Source organism: Mustela nigripes, chromosome 15 (genome assembly GCF_022355385.1).
Source record: "Mustela nigripes isolate SB6536 chromosome 15, MUSNIG.SB6536, whole genome shotgun sequence".
Classification (NCBI taxonomy): domain Eukaryota; kingdom Metazoa; phylum Chordata; class Mammalia; order Carnivora; family Mustelidae; genus Mustela; species Mustela nigripes.
Genome location: NC_081571.1, coordinates 84,490,180 through 84,506,778, shown reverse-complemented (window position 1 = coordinate 84,506,778; position 16,599 = coordinate 84,490,180). Strand labels below are relative to the sequence as shown.

Sequence of the window (16,599 nt, the reverse complement as noted above, 5' to 3'; positions counted from 1 at the left end):
GCCTGCATGTCTGGGATGTCCGGTCCCGCTAGGTAGGGAGCACACAGGCTTCACTCCCCAGGACCCTGCTCGCTAGAAGAATGTTCCACAGCCTCCTGGGTCCCAAGTGCTGACTGAACCGTCCCCGGGCTCAGGTGCGGCTCAGCATCTTGTTAGTGGAAGGAGTGCTCTGGTTCTCAGACGCACTCCTTGGATCCAGGGCTGATGGGCCCTACATCTGGTCTGATGACTGACCTGGTCCCGGGGCCAGCGGCGGGCGGGGACACTGCTTCTGAACTCCCAGCTTCAACCCCAGGGCCTGGTTCGCACACTCGCACCGCAGCCTCCCCTCCTGTAGTGCATCCGCCCCGCAGACCTGGGCACGTCTGCGCACAGGCTGGGGTCTGGAGCCTGGCCGCCCCACGAGAGCCAAGGGCGAGACCCGCACCCACAGACATGCCAGGCGCTTCTCTCCTTGGCCTGCACATTCCCTAGGTTTTCTGACAAACACTGTGTCATCAAAACAGTTTTCCAAAAAGTGAAACTGCATGGAAAGAATGGAACGCGACGTGATGCCATCAGGCCACAGAGTGCACGATTCCATTTCCCTGAAATGCGAGAAAAAACCAGGCTGTCGGGGCAGAGCCCGCAGGAGCAGGTGCACAGAGCAGGAGGCTGCCTGCCCAAGCCCGAGCCCGGCGCGCCCGAGGCACTGCCCTGGGACTCGACCCCAAGTTGTGGAGGCCGGTGCTCGCCTTCCCCAGCTCTGGCTCCGGCTGAGCACGGAGAGTTGTCGCTCCGTGGGGAGGCGGCTGCAGCTGTCACGGCTCAGAGCTCCTGCCCCCCTGACGCCTAAGGGAGGGCTGTGACCACGCGGCTCCTGCACAGGCGCCTGGAGCAGCAGGGCCGGAGAGGTTCTCATTGGTGCCACCTGCCGAGACAGAGGGGCGTGCCTGGCCATTCGGGGCTCCTCCCAGCGGCACTGTGACCACCATGCGGGGCGGGGGTTGGGGGGCACTGAAGGCCACGGCCGTGAAGCACCAAGGCTGGGCGTGGGGCAGCCGAACCGCCAGAGGAGCGGCCTCCGCGATGGAGAAGTTCAAGGCTGCGATGCTGCTGGGGGCCGTGGGGGACGCGCTCGGACACAGACATGCCCACAAGGACAACAGTGCCTCCAGAAAGAAGGTCCAGGAGGGGCTGCAGACAAGCGGGAGCCTGGACCAGCGGCCACTCTCCCCAGAGACATGGCCAGTGAGTGACAACACCATCATGCACCTGACGACAGCCGGGGCCTTGACCACAGGTAAGCCGGCCACCCGCCTTCAGCCGCAGTCCTGCGGGCGCCGAGCGTCTCCACCGCGACGACCCCAACCCTGGCCACCAGCACCCCTTCTGGCCGCCTCTCCGGGTTGTGTCACTCTGCCTGTCTGCGGTCGGCCTCCGAAATCTGACTCGGTTCACGTCTGTAAACGTGTCTCCAGAGTTAAACCAACTGAATGTCTCGCTTCGGGCTGTTTCGCGAGAGGGTCCAGCTTCTCCCTGTAGGCAGTCGGCCCTCCAGTTTTACTCTGAAGGAAGAGAAAAACAATAAGCCCACTGGAAATTTGGGCCCATTAAGATAACATTGTTTGGGGATTACTTATAATCCCAAAGAGTTTGAGTCTAAATGCCATCTCCCAAAATAGGACTCAGGTATCTGCCTAAACCGCTTGTCGGGAGGCGACGCGGTGAGTCTGGCCGCTGGGGCCGGGGGCGTGACGTGTTCTCTGGGCAGCAGGTGGACGGGGGCGCGTGTCTGCACGACTTTCAGGGAAGCAGCGGGGGGTGAGCACAGCTCCTGGGCCGGTTCCGGCTAACAGGGTGCAAGTTGGGCGGCAGAGAGGCCTCGGGCCCCGTGCCGGGGGCTCGCCCAGCTTAGCTCTGCGCTCACCGGGCAGGAATGCCGTCTGCCGCTGGATCCAAAATAGCCCAGGCGAGGCCTGGAGCCGCACAGATAAGATAGCTCAAGGGCGCCGAGCGGGGGGCACCTCCCTGAGTCTGTGCAGCGGAGATGTCCGGTGTCTCCGTGTCTCCGGTGTCTGTCCTTGGGCTGACCCCGAGCAGGACGCCCACCCTCTTCAGGAAGCCGCGCCCGAGCCCAGCCCCGGCCCCCGGGTTCGGGCGGCGCGGCCGGGCCTTGCTCCCAAACGCGGCTCCCTCCGTGGCGCCTGTGGCCGGGCGCCCCGCGTGGTCCCCGCGTCCTCTCCGCGCCCACCCCCGTGTCTCGTGACGGTGGAGCCCACCCGCCGCGCGTCTGCAGCCGCCCCCGGACCGACGGGCTCTCCGAGATTAGCCTGAGCCCTCTTGACAGAAACGGCAGGATCTGCCTGATGTGAAACGGAGGAAGTGGGGGGGCGTTCGGGGCTTCGTTTCTGAGCCGAGACAAGCCCCCGCCTCCGGCCGGGGCACCGGGGGCCGCTGCGTGCCCAGCACCGCCTGGCCTGCCGGTCTCCAGGGGTCGCTGGAGAAGAGCGCCCGACCCGGCACCTCCGCAAAGCGCAGCGTGGTTCTTGTTCAAGTCACTAACAATCTAAGGGGAAATTTATTCAAACCTAGTCCAGCAGCTGGATCTTTTATCGATGAATAGCGAGCTGTGGGGCGCCTGGGGGCTCCGTTGGGGAAGCGGCTGCCTTCGGCTCAGGTCATGATTCCAGGGTCCAGGGATCGGGCCGGGTCGGGCTCCCTGCTCAGCGGGGAGCCTGCTTCCCCCTCTCTCACTCCCCCTGCTTGTGCCCAGTCTTCGTGAAATAAATAAAATCTTTATTAAAAAAAATAGCAAATTGAAAAAAAAGAGAGATAAAAAAAATAACAAATTGCAGCCAAAATGGAGCCTCTGAGGCCCGTCCACGGGCCCCACCAGCCCCGACGTGGTGCTGAGCGCAGCGTGCTGTGTGCTGACCCCGCCTGTGTCACCGTCTGACCCTCATGTCACCCCAAAAGCTGACGTCCTTACCATTGCTCTACAAAAGAGGGACAGACACAGAGAGGTCAGCTGACTCGCCCCAGGGCCCCACAGCCACGTGAGGTCTGAGCAGGGACGAGACCAAGTAACTTGCGTCCAACACACAAGTTCCTCGCGCCATGCCCTCCGCCTGCAGCCAGCGGCCGCACGGGGACCTCCAGGACCCTGTGGACGCTAATTCCTCAGACCCACACACAAACTGGGACCATGGGTTGGCATTTTCAAGTGCGTCCGCCATTCTGCGCTGTGGGGCCGCGAGGTCCTTCCTGTTGTCGTGAGGGAGACACAGGGTCACAGACGGCCCGCGTAACCTGCTCCTTTGGGCGGCGTCTCCGGAATGTGCGGAACTGGGTGAGATCAGTCCTGGCCCCCGAGCAGCGTCGCGCTCCCTGCAGGCCGGCGGGCAATCCGGTGTCCGCAGCACGCCGGCGGGCTCACAGCCCGCAGTCACCAAAGCTGCCTTGTGTGTGCAGCCCTGTGCCCGTCGCCCAAGGGCGCCTCGGGGGCCCTGGGGCCTGCCACTCTCGGGCCTCAAACTCGTGAGCTTGGTTTCCCTCCTGCTCTTTGGGACGATGACGCCTCCGGCACAGGCTTACGTAGACGAGGTGGGGGCGCGGGCACGGGACGGGGGTGCGGGACGTGAACCCACCGGGGACCACAGCAGGTGTCTCGAGCGTGTGTGTACCCGCAGGGGAACGGGGGGCCTGGCCCACGCGTGATGCACCCGGCCTGTCCAGACCCAGCTCTCTGTCCCCTCCGTCGCCGGCTCCCTGGTGGGAACAGCATTTTGAAAAGCTGACATTTTTACTACAAAACGAGTTGCTGTGGGCATTCTGTCTTCTTTACGCTGACGTGGGCTGGGACAGATGCGGGGGTTTCGTGAGTGGACTTGTCTTTGCAGAGACAGAGCGGGAAGGCAGAGAAGGGTGAGCCCACAGGCCGTGTCACAAGGTGGCGAGAGTCCGACGAGGCAGCACGGCGGCTCCGGAAAACCTGTTTCTGGTTTGGATTCTAGCCTGAAACACAAGACTGTTGCTATTTTGTTTTTAAGGAGGTTTTTTTTCCTTCAGAAGGATGTGATTCCAGAATAGAACGGATTACCTGAGGGATTCTGGAAGGCCGGCTCCCTCACCCCACTTCGAGTTAAGGAAGGCTGTTTGTTTGTAAGGGAGGTCATCTGGATGACCCCGGCAGCCGTGTGCCCCGCGAAGCCCACTACCCCCCCAACCCGGCTGGCCACACACTCTCTACACACCCCACCAGACTGCGGCCATGCGTGGCGCGTCCCACAAGCCGCCTGCCGTGTGCAGCTGGGGCAGGAGGACTGAGGACCAGGTCCCGTCTCGGAGCCACAGCTCGGGCGCGAGGGCGGCAGGAGCTTCCCTCCTGGCGCAGGGAGGGGCTTGCCGAGTGCACCTGTCTCCCTGGAGCCGGGGTGACCAGGACGGGGTCAGGGCTCCCTCCTGACACCACCCCACGTCGGGGTGTGCACCCAGGAGAGGGGCGGACATGCATTCTGGGTACGGAGTGAGTCTGTTGGTAGCTGTGCAAGTCCCACTGGCGCCTTGCCCCTGCCCAGCTGGCCTGGCACAGCGGCCTCTCCACCACCCCGCCCTGCTCTCTGATGGAACAAAGAAACTGGACCCCACATTTGGAGCTCTGTGGCCTCTACCCACCAGGCTGGGCTTTTAATGACAGCGGTGCTCAGACCTTGCCCTCGACCTCTGGTTACCATCATCTCTGGGCTCGGGCAGGTCACGTAACCCACGGAGCCTTCCCCATGACCCAACAAGACAAGCTGGCGGTGCTGGGGGCACCTGCAACTGTCGAGGAGAACGGCCCCCCGACAGCTGATGGGCAGCGCTTTAGTTACCCTGCCCTCCATGTCCGCCATCCTCAAGGGACGCCCTCACACACTGGGGACAGCTTGGGACAAGCTGGGGCTGCCCTGGGCTGCTTCCCAGGAGGGAGACGGCCGACGGAGTACGGAGGCTCTGCCTGCCGCACAGAGACACCGGCTCGCAGAAGCCCAGGGAACAGGCAGATTTCAGGCCAGTCCTCACGTGGGTAGAACTGTGGGTTTTGTCTGGACTCTGCTGTGTAGCCAGAGTGAAGCCTGTGCAGGCTATACATCCCCAGGGAGCCACGACTGTGGGCGGTAGATCGCCAGAAGCTTCCTCCTCTTCCGCGCACGTGGGGCCACGAAGCTTACTGCCACCTGCCTTGTCCCTGCTGCCCTGGGGCTCACAAGGCCGCTGCCCTTCCTGCTCAGCCTGACCCTGTTCTCCTGCTCTTTCATTCCCAGACTACTGGTGCCTGGACGACCTGTACCGGGAGATGGTGAGGCGCTACGTGGAGGTCCTCGAGAAGCTTCCAGAACACTGGGCGGACCCGGCCACCCTGGAAGGCTGCTCGCAGCTGAAGCCAGATAACTACCTCCTTGCCTGGCACACGCCTTTCAACGAGAAAGGTCAGGGAGCGCTTTCTTCTCCCCATAAAGCGCATGTGGGACAGCAGCCTGGACACTAACCCGTGTGCCGTCCACTAACCAGCAACACCGCAGGTTTGCGCAGCACAGGGGGACAGCTGGGGCTCCCGGGTGCCATGGCCGACACCCAGGCGTCCATCCACACCAGTCCTGGGTTCATCTTAAGGATCACTCTCGACTGCCTTCCCTTTAAGCTTGTATTTCACCAAAGTCAGGAAAACACGTACTAGCAGCATGTGGTCTGTCCCCAGGATGCTCCAATGTGTTCAGAGGGGCCATATTTACGTGACCAGATCTCTGCCTCCACGGCACCAGCTCCTGGGTCCTGGGCCTGCCCCGCCAGGTTTATAGAGGACAAACGTGCCCCTTTGGGTTTATACTGGGGACGGATCCCACTCTGGGCTTATACTGGGGATGGGTCCCCCCATCTGAGCTTCTACTGAGGAGGGGTCCCCCTGTCTCTGCTTCTACTGAGGACGGACCCCACTCTGGGCTTCTACTGAGGACAGGTCTCCCCATCTGGAATTATACTGGGGGACAGAACCCACTGTCGGCTTATCCTGAGGTTGGCATCTAATCATGGCATCTAACGCGGCATGAAAGAAAGGAAACAGAGTCTATCATGGAGAAAAAAGTCAATCATCAGAACCCACGAAGCCTGAGGCAGCTGTTCGAGTCACGAACGGGTGTAAAGCTGTAGGTACTCCACAGGCTGAAGCAGGTAGTTAAGGACACAGATGGACACGAATCACATTTTCAGAAAAACATTACGACGTCTGAGTTTCTAAATGCACTGGGTGAAATTATATTTTTCAGAAGAAAAACTTAGTGAGTCTGAAGGCACAACAGTAGAAACAACCCAGAGTAGGACACAGAGAAAAAAGAATTCGCAAATAGGAAAAAAGCACAGGCGACTTACAGTGACCTCATGTGCCTGTGGCAGGGCCCCGTAGAGCGAAGGGCAGCAGAGAAACGATGTGAAGGAATAGTGCTCAAGTCTCAGAGACGGGAGCAGACTCTTCTCCGAGGAGACTTCAGACGCCAGCAGACACGGGAAAAGTCGCTCCACAGCACTCGGCGTCAGGGAAACCCCAGTCAGAACCACAGTGAGATCCCCCCTCACGCCAGTCAGAAGGGCTGGAATTAAGTCAGGAAACGACAGGTGTTGGCGAGGGTGTGGAAAGACTGACCGTGAGGCCCATCGGGGGGACACAGGACACGACCACCCAGCTCCTTCCGAGGTGACCGCTCACTGCTCGGAGGAGCTGAACGGTCCCTCCGGGGTGTCCGCCCCAGAGAAAAGAAAGCATGTGCCAGGACCAAGGTTTGGTTAGGAGAGTTCACGGTGCTGTCACCACCCCCCACCGGGGGAAATGGCCCAGGCGTCCGTCAGCATGTGGGAGGGCAGTGCGGTGGCTTGTCGTCACACCCTGGGACCCCGGGACCCCGGCACGGCGCCCTCGCTCCGAGGCAGGCCGCTCAGCGGAGCTGGCTTCACAGCGAGCCAACGTGTCCGGCTACAGCACGCAGTCTCTGCGGGTCTGTGCCCAGCGTCTTCCCGGGAGAGCGCGGGAGTGCGTCCCAAGCCACCCAGAATTCTGTGTCCGATGCCGGAGCAACCTTCCGACATGCAGAAGCTTTGCCGTCCACGTCCTCTCTGTGTGTCAGGCACTTGGGTGGTGGGCCTGTCTGCCACTCCCTTCATGAGACTGGATCGGTGCTCCCTAAGTGTGTGTCCGTGTCCGGTCACTCGTGGAAGTCCAGCTGCCAGAGGCGGGGTTCTCGGAGCCAAGTCTGAAACTGGGTGTACTGTGTGTTCCTCCCAGGGTCAGGGTTCGGGGCCGCCACCAAAGCCATGTGCGTCGGCATGCGGTACTGGAAGCCAGAGCGCCTGGAGACACTGGTGGAAGTGAGCGTCGAGTGCGGCAGAATGACACACAACCACCCCACAGGTGACGCTGTCCCCGGGGTCGCTTGCCTGTCGGCCAGCACGCACCGCTTACGCTATGTGGTCGACCTAAGAGCCGGCTCGGCGTTGAACGTGGCAGCTCTGGAGAGGGTGAACCCGGCATGTGTGGCGCCGTGTGCGCCAGGGGGAGGGAAAGGAAGCTGCGCCCCGGGCTGACGTCTCGGGCGGACACTTTGTGTCACAGAGGTCGGGCATCTTCTGCTGAGCGCCGCGCCCGTCCCCAGCCGTGCCTCTGTTTCCCCACCTGTCGCGGGGATGACTGTGGCACTGGGAGCCAGGCCAACTTGCACAGGAGGACAGAGCATGGAGCCCCGAGCTCTGGGCTTGTCCTCCTGGAGCCGTGACGCTGGCTGCTCCCGGGGTTTCCCACCGCAGGTCCGTCACACAGCATGAGGGCAGGCGGGGCCCCTGCGCTGACCATGAGTCACGACCTAGAAGGGCTCTCGGCTCCTAAGTTTAAGAAAGATTGACGTGGGCACCTCAGTATCTCCGTCGTTAAATGTCTGCCTTCAGCTCGGGTCAGGATCCCGGGGTCCTGGGATTGAGCCCCTCGTCAGGCCCCTGATCGTCAGGGAGCCTGCCCCCCCCCCCCCACTCCCCCTGCTTGTGTTCCCTCTCGATGTGTCTCTGTCAAGTAAATACATTAAAAAAAAAAAAAAAAAGAATGACATGAAACTCGCAAACCTGTAACCACGCATTAATCAGGGCAGGGGACGCGCCTGCCTAGCCCGCCGCTGCCCTGAGACTTCCCTCTTTCAAGGCCACTTTCTTTTTTCCTGAAAGACTTTATTTATTTGAGAGAGAGCAGGTGCGTGAACGGGGGAGGCAGAGGGAGAAGCAGGCTCCTCGCTGAGCAGAGAGCCCGATGCAGGGCTCAATCCCAGGACCCCGAGATCATGACCTGAGCCTAAGGCAGACACTTCTGGAGCCCCCCAGGCGTCCTCCAAGCCACTTTCAATGTTGCTGTAGCTGGTGTGGCTGCCCTGTGCCCCCCTGGCAGCACCCGCGTGGGGCACTCACGGCAGGCAGACATGTGGAGCGGCTGGCGCTGTCCTGGCCGGCTGGGGAGGGCTCCGTGCTGAGTGCCCGCTAGCCCGTGGTGCAGGTGGAGGCGGGCTGAGCCCGGGAAGCCTCCAGGCGTGACAGAGCCGAGTGTCTGCCGACAGTCTGAGGTCCACAGGACTCCAGGTCTGCAGTCCCGACCTCTACAACATTGGCTGATGGACTGTCCGCTCGTATGAAGGAAACGCGTGACACAATGTGTTTCTGCGGAAAGCCCCGATGAGACACGGAGGGTCTGAGGGCCCGCAGGCTACTCCAGGAAGGCAGGGGCTCCTGTCCAGTGTTCCGGACACTGCGGGCTGCAGGCATCGCAGTCGGATTGCGGTGCCCGGCCTGGAGGCTGGATACCCCTGGGGGAGGGCCACGGCAGGGGGTCAGGATGGTGACAGGTCTGAGAACCGGACACAGACTCCCAGCCTGCAGCAGTGCCTCCCAGAGTGGCCAGTGAGCCCCAGGGCAGTTCCGAGACGGCCGTGCCTCTCTCTGAGTGGTTGTCCTTTCCAGGACCCCGAGCCCAGAGCCATGGCTGTTCTGTTCTGCTCTCTGCCCCGCAGGCTTCCTCGGGTCCCTGTGCACGGCCCTGTTTGCATCGTACGCTGTCCAGGGCAAGCCGCTGGAGCAGTGGGGCAGGGACATGGTGCGGACAGTCCCGCTGGCCGAGGAGTACTGTAAAAAGACCATCCGGCACCTGGCAGGTAAGCCCAGCCTCTTTCCTGTCGCTCCCCATCAGGCGGGCCTGATGCACACTCAGGGCACATTCAGATCAGGTTCCCAGACAGCTCGCGGTTGGACCACCCCACAATGAGGCGGGGGCCTGACCCCGCCAAGCGGGCCAAGGCACCCCTGGCAGAGGGCGACACCTGCCCAGGGGACTCCTGTAGCCAGGAGACCAGGAACAGTCGAGCAGTTGGAGCTCCACACCCCGACCCCAGCGTCCTGCTGTCTGACAGCAGCCAGATAGACGAGAGGGCGCACACCGGGCTTCGGCATTCCGGATGGTCCTAAAGTAGCCTGTCCCTGGGGAGAGGGACGCCCACACCGACGTCCACACTGCTCCCAAAGCTTACGGACGGCCGGACCCAGAGCCCCGACGGGTATCTGTGCCCGCTGGTGACATAAACACCCAGAAATGTCTGTCTGTCCCAGTTACCCAAACCCGTGGTCAGAAGACACCCCCCCATGGCTGCCCATGTGGCGTCCACTGGCTTGTCCGGCAGAGGCTCTCGGGATCACGGTGTCTCTGGCGTCGGGGAAATGGCACCTGACAGACCAGACAGAGAAGCAGGCGCAGGGCCAGAAAGCCCACGGCTTCTCCTCGGGCAGCTGGCCCCGCGCAGGGCTCTCTCCCTCTGGGAGGGCCCGGAGCTCCGCGTGGCTGTTCTGAAGTTGTACGTGTTCCTCCTGGGGCAGAGGGCCCTCGGGGTGTGGGTGCAGGAGCAGGCTGTGGTCTTCTGGGCTGCCCGAGGCCGAGGTCTTGAGACAGGAAACCCACTGTCAACCTTTGACAAGTGGGGACTCATTATAAATGCTTCTGGAGAAGCTTCCAGACCAACGTGACCAGGAGAGCTTTGCCTCTGCTTCTGCCAGCTCATAGAGCTGGGAAACTTGCCCACCAGCCCATTCCAGAGGGAAGCAGAGAACCTCTTGTCCACCATGAACTCAAGTGTCCCCTATAACCCTAATCATAGAACAGAGCTCCACACTTGCCTTATTTTGCCTGGCTTGAGTCACTCAGCCCGGGCTCTCTGCAGTGGCGAGGCTGCCTGGGGCCGCGTCCTTCCACAGGGAGGGACAGGTCAATGAGGCCTAGTGCGGGCCATGCGGTGTGTTCCCGCTGCATGGGGGACAGTCCCCAGAGCTCCCCAGGCTTTTCCACAGAGCAGCCGTCAGGGGCACTCCTGGTCCGGAACAGGGAGGACTTGGATCTTTCTGTTTAATTTTAAACGTGTTCAACCTAGAGTTTTATGACCTTCTAGGACACATACCCTTTTCAGTAGAAACCCAAAACCGTCTGGAGAAAATTGTGTACAGGGCTTTCTGATTAGTGGTGACAAAACCCGTGGGCAGTACCGACACTAGCAACTCTGTTCCCCGTCTCTCTGCTTGGACATCTGTCCCCGAACTTGCTGCCCAGCGGCCGGGAGAGAAGTGGCCCCACGCGGGCCGAGCCCGGGTGTCCTCAGAGCCTTCCTTTCTGGCCTGGTCACCTTGCCCCGGCCTTCGGTGGCTTTGCTGTTAGTTTTGTAAAGTGGACTCTGGCCAGCTTTCCTGGGAGCCTGCAGGTCCCTCAGGACCCAGAGCCCCACCAACACCTGTCCTAGGGCCTATCTGTGACTCCGAGCCGTCCCCCATCCCACGGGTGTCGGCTGTGCCCCTGAGCTGGGGGCTCCCCGAGCTGGCGAGGAGGTGCTGCGGTGTCAGCCGCCAGCCAGAGGGACGCCCAGGCTCACGGTCGTCACCTGCACCCCAGCTGCATGTGTCAGGGCAGGGGTACAGGCTCAGAACACACAGGAGAACAGTCTTGGGACCGCAGGCTGGGTCCTGGGTCCCAGACAGAGTCGAGCAAGGCTTAGGGCTGCTTTGTCCCTCGTCTCCACGTTCCTCGCGGTGGTTTCAAAGCAGTGGTGGACGCCAGCGGGAGCCACGAAGCCGTGGCCGGGTGGGCTCAGCCCTCCACCTCCGGCCGCCCGCCCGGCCCCCACCAGCCGGCGGCCCTTGGCACAGCGCACCTGCTCTCTCTGCAGAGTACCAGGAGCACTGGTTTTACTTTGAAGCTAAGTGGCAGTTTTACTTGGAGGAGAGAAAGATCAGCGGCGACTCGGGGAGCAAAGCCGTCTTCCCTGACCGCTATGACGCAGAGGAGAGGGACAAGGTAAGTCTGGCGTGTCCAAGGGTGGGGACGGTCATGGCCGGGGTCTCCGCCGAGGGGCCACGGCGGCCCGGCTGTGTTCCGGCTGTGTGAGGAGCCCGGCCGGAGAGGCTCCCCGCCCCGCCGGCAACGAGGGGCCCAGAGCAGCCATGGCGGCGGTGGGGGGCGCTGTGTGTTGCAAACCTTCCTGGAGGAAGCATGTTTGAAACAGATAAAAGTTCATCTTCCACTTTCTCTCACTAAAAGCACGGTATGTGCTAGAAAATTTGAAAATAGGGTTGTTAAAGACGTTCTGTTCCCCTTCATGTTCTCTGGGGTTACGACTTCAAGTCGAGGCTGATGAACAAGGCTTTGCATGCCATCACCCTGCCTCGGGCTGCCAACACCCCAGCCAGCGGACGCTGTCGGCATCGGGGGCGCTAGCACGGGGGAGAGACCTGAGTCCCTGCGGCGTGGCCGAGATCCGCACGTGTCGTCCATAGCTAAGCTGAAGCCCCTTGCAGTCAGGCACTGAGCACACTTGTGGGCGGCCCCTCTGCCTGCCGAGGGCACCCCTGTGGTCCCAGCCGGCTGCCCCAGCCCCAGCCAGCGCGTCTGCGTTCCAGATGTGAGGACGATGTCAGGACGGTGTCAGAGAAGAGGGAGGGCCACCCTTCCTGCTCGGGTGTCCTTACCGCCCCTCTGTGTGCCCCCGTGGACCTCGCCTGGATGCAGGAAGGCCCCGGTGGGCAGTCCTACAGATGATACGGCTGCCCCAGACCAAGGCTGAAGGTCCCCAAGGCATGGGGCTGTGACAGCCCATCCCCCCCCTCCTGGCCCCTGCCCGCTCCCTGCTCTCGCCAGCCTGACCACGTGCGGCACACCCCACGGGGCTTCATGCAGAGCCCCCACCCCACCCTGCCTCGGGCCTTGGCGCCCGCTGGGCCCGTGCTTTGCTCAGACGAGGGCCGCGTAGGCTCTGTCACCACAGACTTGGCAGTTGCCCCAACTCATGGCCAGGCTGGTTTGTCACAGGAAGGCCTGCATTCATGGGAGCCTCCAAAGATGAGTCTTTCCTGTGCATGGTCAGCCCAGCGCTGGGACCGTGCCTGGCAAACACACGGTGCCCCGTAAGTGCACAGCCAGCAGGTAAACACCTGTGACCTGGAAGAAACCGGGAGCTCATGCCCCAGCCAACACTGGTTTGTTGTCGCGTGACCTTGACCCCACTCTTCCTTCAGGCTTACCGGAAATGGAGCTCAGAAGGCCGAGGGGGCCGGCGGGGCCACGATGCTCCCATGATTGCCTACGACGCTCTCCTTGGAGCCGGGGACAGCTGGACCGAGCTCTGCCACCGGGCCATGTGTCACGGAGGTGGGACTGCCTTCTTTAATGGTCTTGGGTTCTGGGCGACCAGCAACCTGTTCTCACCCCAAAGTGTCCTCCCAGGGTCTCCAAGGGCCTGGCCTCCTGCCCCCCAGAATGTGTGTCCTTCTCTGGGCGGGTGCTGCCTCGCATGGCCGTTTTCCTGAGCTCACGAGGAAAGGACTTTTGGGGAAGACGGGGTCCGTGCCCCTCCCCTCCAAGGCCACTGGGCGAAGAGTGGGCATCCTGCTGCGACAGCCCCATATGGTTCTGCCGACCCTGTGGCCAGACAGGGTTCTGTGGGACTCTGCATCAGCGCTGCGGGTTTGAGCCTCGCAGGGGCAGCTGTCACGGTCCCGAGGCTGTGCAGGATCTCCCCGCCCCCCGGTGCCCACTCTCTCCTGCGGGTGTGAAATGAGGGGTTCCTGGCAAACACCAGCTCGCACAGGGCACAGAGTCTCCATGGGCATCAGAGCCCCTCGGTTCCTGGTGCCGAGGCTGAGGTGGTGAGGGCCGGTGCCGCCCGCAAACGTGGGCTCCCGGGGCACCCGGCCCCCAGGACAGCACGGGCATCCGCACACAATCGCGCATGTCCGGGTGTGCAAGGAGAGGGTGGGAGGGGCAGCAAACCCCTCAGGTTGGGCACCTGGAGCAAAGACGGGGTCGGGTCCGGGGAGCTGCCCAGAGGGTCTCTGACACGAGCCCTTGGCAAGGGGGACTGGCAGGCTCTGCTAGTGCCCGGTCCCTGAGCCATGGCTGCCTGCCTCGACCCCGAGGTCCCTGAGGACCTGTGTTTTTCGTTCCAGGCGAGAGCGGGGCCACGGGGACCATTGCGGGCTGCCTGTTCGGGCTGCTGCATGGCCTGGACGGGGTTCCCGCGGACCTGTATGAGGACCTGGAGCACAGGGAGGAGCTGTCGCGCCTGGGCGAGGCCCTGTACCGCCTGTCCACGGAGGAGAAGTAAAGCCTCCCGCCGCCGCCGTCGGGGCCCACGGCCCTCCTGGTGTGCGCCACGCCTCCCCGGCCAGAATCACATCTAACCCTCCCCTCCCCAGTGTCAGAACCCCACCTGCCGTCCCACGAGGATGTTTGTCCTGCCCTCGCGCGGCCCTGGGACATCAGTGGTCCCACGCCAGAGGCCCCAAGCCTCCCAGCGCGGCAGCACAAACAGCCTCAGGGACAGTCGGAGTGTCTCACTGGGTGCACCACTAACGCTGCTGGCTCCCCGGTGCCGACCACACTAACCAGGACGGCTGCGCGCGGACCAAGCGCACGTCCCCGCCTGCTCCTGGCCTCGGCGCGGCAGCCGGAAGCACGCGCTTCACCTCCGCCGGCATTTTTAGTCACACTAGATCTTAGATCTTAAAAAACCAACCCCTTTGGAACGAGTGCCTGAGAAAACCGGGAAATAAAGGGTCCTCGTGTGTCCCTGCACCTCCTTTGGTGTGGTCTGCGGCTGTCACGCGGCCTGCCGGGCCTGGCCTGGGCCACCGCAGGCTCCACCGGGCTCGCTGCTCAGGACGTGGCCGGTCCCTGCCCGCGAGCGCAGAGAACGAGCGCACCTGCTCCGGCCGACAGGAGCGTCCCGCACCGTCTTTCGGAAGTAGCATCTGGTGTGAATAAAAGCCGGGGGCGTCTCGCGCTTAACATGGCTTCGGCAGCTTGGCTGGGCCGGCCCGGCTGTGGCGGCGCTCTCTTCAGGGGGCTCCGGGGCCCGCGGGGTCACCCCTCGCTTCCCAGGAGGGCGCGAAGGCTTGGCGCGAGCTGGCAGGCGACGGACGCGGGAGGCGCTGGCGAGGAAGGTCTCCGAGTCACGGACTAACGCCCGCTGCCGCTGCCGCTGTTTTGTTTTTATTTTCGGGGGGAAAGGCAGGAAGCCGCGTGCAGGGGGCCTCGCGGCCGGACCGCCGGGAGCGCAGGCCGTGGAGGTAAGCGGGCTCGTCCACCGCGGCGGCCCAGGGCCGGCCCCGGCCGGCGCCAGGACTCTAGCCGTCCTTGAGGGTCAGGAAGGGGGTCTATTCGCAGCCCGCCGGCTAAACAGCACAGATTCCCAGGGCCCCCGAGAGGAGGAGACCGTGGCCCCGTCTTGCTGCAGAGACTTGCACGCGCGGAAGACGAGGCCACGGCCTGGTGAGGGGGTCTCAGCCCTGCGGGTCTGACCCGCGCTCCCGCAGAGGTGACGCCCTCGGCTTCCAACATCCCCGAGCCGTGCGCCCGGGGCGCTGTGTGGAGAGCCGGAGGCCCCCAGCCGCGGTCGCGCTCCCAGGCCCCTCACGTGGCCCTGGAAGCCGCCTCGCGCGTGTCCTGCGGGAGCGTTTCAACACGCGCACACACCCTTTTGGCATTTTGGGACCCCGTCCTTTTGGCCACTACGGTTTCTTGGGCACTGTGGTCCAGTCCCTCGGTTGTCCCGTTCCCGAGGCAACGCGGGCCCCTCCAGCAGGGACGTCACGTCCCCGGTAGCCCGCGGCTTCGCGCCCCTGCGTGCGGGGCTCAGGCAGGGGCGCGTCCTCCCGCAGTGCAGGGCGTCCCCTCTATGCTCCACTGGCACGGCACGTGGGCGCACGGGCTCGGAAGCGGGGCTCAGGTCCGCAGCCAAGCCGACCGTGCTGGGCAGCATCGGCAGCCCCAAGCCCTCGGGGACAGGCCCCGGCTCCTGCCGCTGCTGGCCTCAGGGTGGGAGCATGTCCCCTGCTCTGCTCACACATGTGGAGACTTCGGGCGGATCTGATGGATTCGTGTCCCCAGGCTCTCTGGTTAAGAGATTTTGGTTCAGGTTTGAACTCTTGTTCCCAGCGCTCTGCATCTGGAAGCCGGATGGGGGTGGGTTTGGAAGATGCACTGTCCCCTGACGGCTGGGGGTCGCTCACCCAGGAAGTCCCCTGGCGAGACTGGAAGGGTCCATTCAGGGTCCAGCTGCACCATGGCCTCAGCCTGATCTTCTGGGACCCACCCCTCCGGCAGGGGATTTCCCCAGTCGGGGGTGGAACAGCAAGCAGGTGTGGTCGACGCCCCCGCGGGGCAAGCCGGGGGGGGGGGGGGGGGGGGGGCCGGGGGGGGGGGGGGACCCCCCCCGGGGGGGGGGGGGGGGGGGGGGGGGGGGGAAGCGGTCATGACGGGAGACTGTAAACCCAGCGGCCCTGCCCGTCTGGCCCCACCTCCGAGATGCCTGCCCGGTGTCCTGACACCTGTCCCCAGCTCCAGGCCCACGGGTACCTGCAGTAGACGGCACATGAGGCCTGGCCAGGTGTCCGCGGAGAGAACTGGAAACACACCCGTTTCTGAGGAGGCTACTGGGGACCCTGGGCCTTCTCAGGGCACAGCCCGGGGGACACCAGGGAGACCAGGGAGACCCCCAGCCCACCTGTCAGCCCTCAGCCCTACATCCAGACGGCGCCCATTGTAATAGCTTGTTGCCAAGTACATTAAAACCCACAAAAAGCCACAAAGTGGCCCCAAAGGTTCCCTTCACCAGCTGTTCACCCCAGGCCACACTTGCCTGCTTTCTCTCTCAGTGATGCGGACGGACGCACCCAGCAGTGGCCGTGCCCAGAGAATGAGGAGAGCACCTGAGGACCCTCGGCCTGCCTGCATTTTGGGCCTCCATCAGCCACGGCGGGGCCGCCACCCCTCTCTCCAAGCAGCTGGCCGGGGGCGCAGGGCCCCTGACTCTGACTCCCACAACTTCTGCTGCAACTACCCCACGAGCCTCTGGGCAGCAGGACCCGCCTGCTCAGGGATCCGGTCCCCCAAGCGCCTGCAAGGGGCATCTGCAAGGGCGTGGAAGGGCACAGGCTGTGTGCGGCCCGTGGGAGAGTGCGCTGGGTCGGAGGGCAGCAGGGGGCAGTGCTGGCCCCAGGCTTTCCTCTGAAGGGCAGGAAAGGGTG

General features: G+C 63.4%; 1 protein-coding gene across 1 annotated transcript; it reads left to right on the top strand.

Annotated features, from left to right (window-relative positions):
* The first annotated feature begins 1,053 nt into the window (after window positions 1-1,053).
* Window positions 1,054-14,195, top strand: ADPRHL1 (ADP-ribosylhydrolase like 1). The gene is made up of 7 exons (XM_059377636.1): window positions 1,054-1,282; window positions 5,286-5,450; window positions 7,295-7,420; window positions 9,054-9,194; window positions 11,244-11,371; window positions 12,589-12,721; window positions 13,519-14,195. The coding sequence occupies exons 1-7, from the start codon at window positions 1,069-1,071 to the stop codon at window positions 13,674-13,676; spliced, it is 1,065 nt and encodes a 354-aa protein (XP_059233619.1). The 5' UTR covers window positions 1,054-1,068; the 3' UTR covers window positions 13,677-14,195.
* The last annotated feature ends 2,404 nt before the right edge of the window (window positions 14,196-16,599 follow it).

What these genes read in the sequence shown, in the direction of transcription:
- ADPRHL1 (XM_059377636.1), top strand. Translation starts at nt 1,069, where the DNA reads ATGGAGAAGTTCAAGGCTGCGATGCTGCTGGGGGCCGTGGGGGACGCG. An exon ending in AGCCGGGGCCTTGACCACAG is followed by an intron (nt 1,283 to 5,285) that starts GTAAGCCGGCCA and finishes TTTCATTCCCAG; the next exon opens with ACTACTGGTGCCTGGACGAC. An exon ending in GACCATCCGGCACCTGGCAG is followed by an intron (nt 9,195 to 11,243) that starts GTAAGCCCAGCC and finishes CTCTCTCTGCAG; the next exon opens with AGTACCAGGAGCACTGGTTT.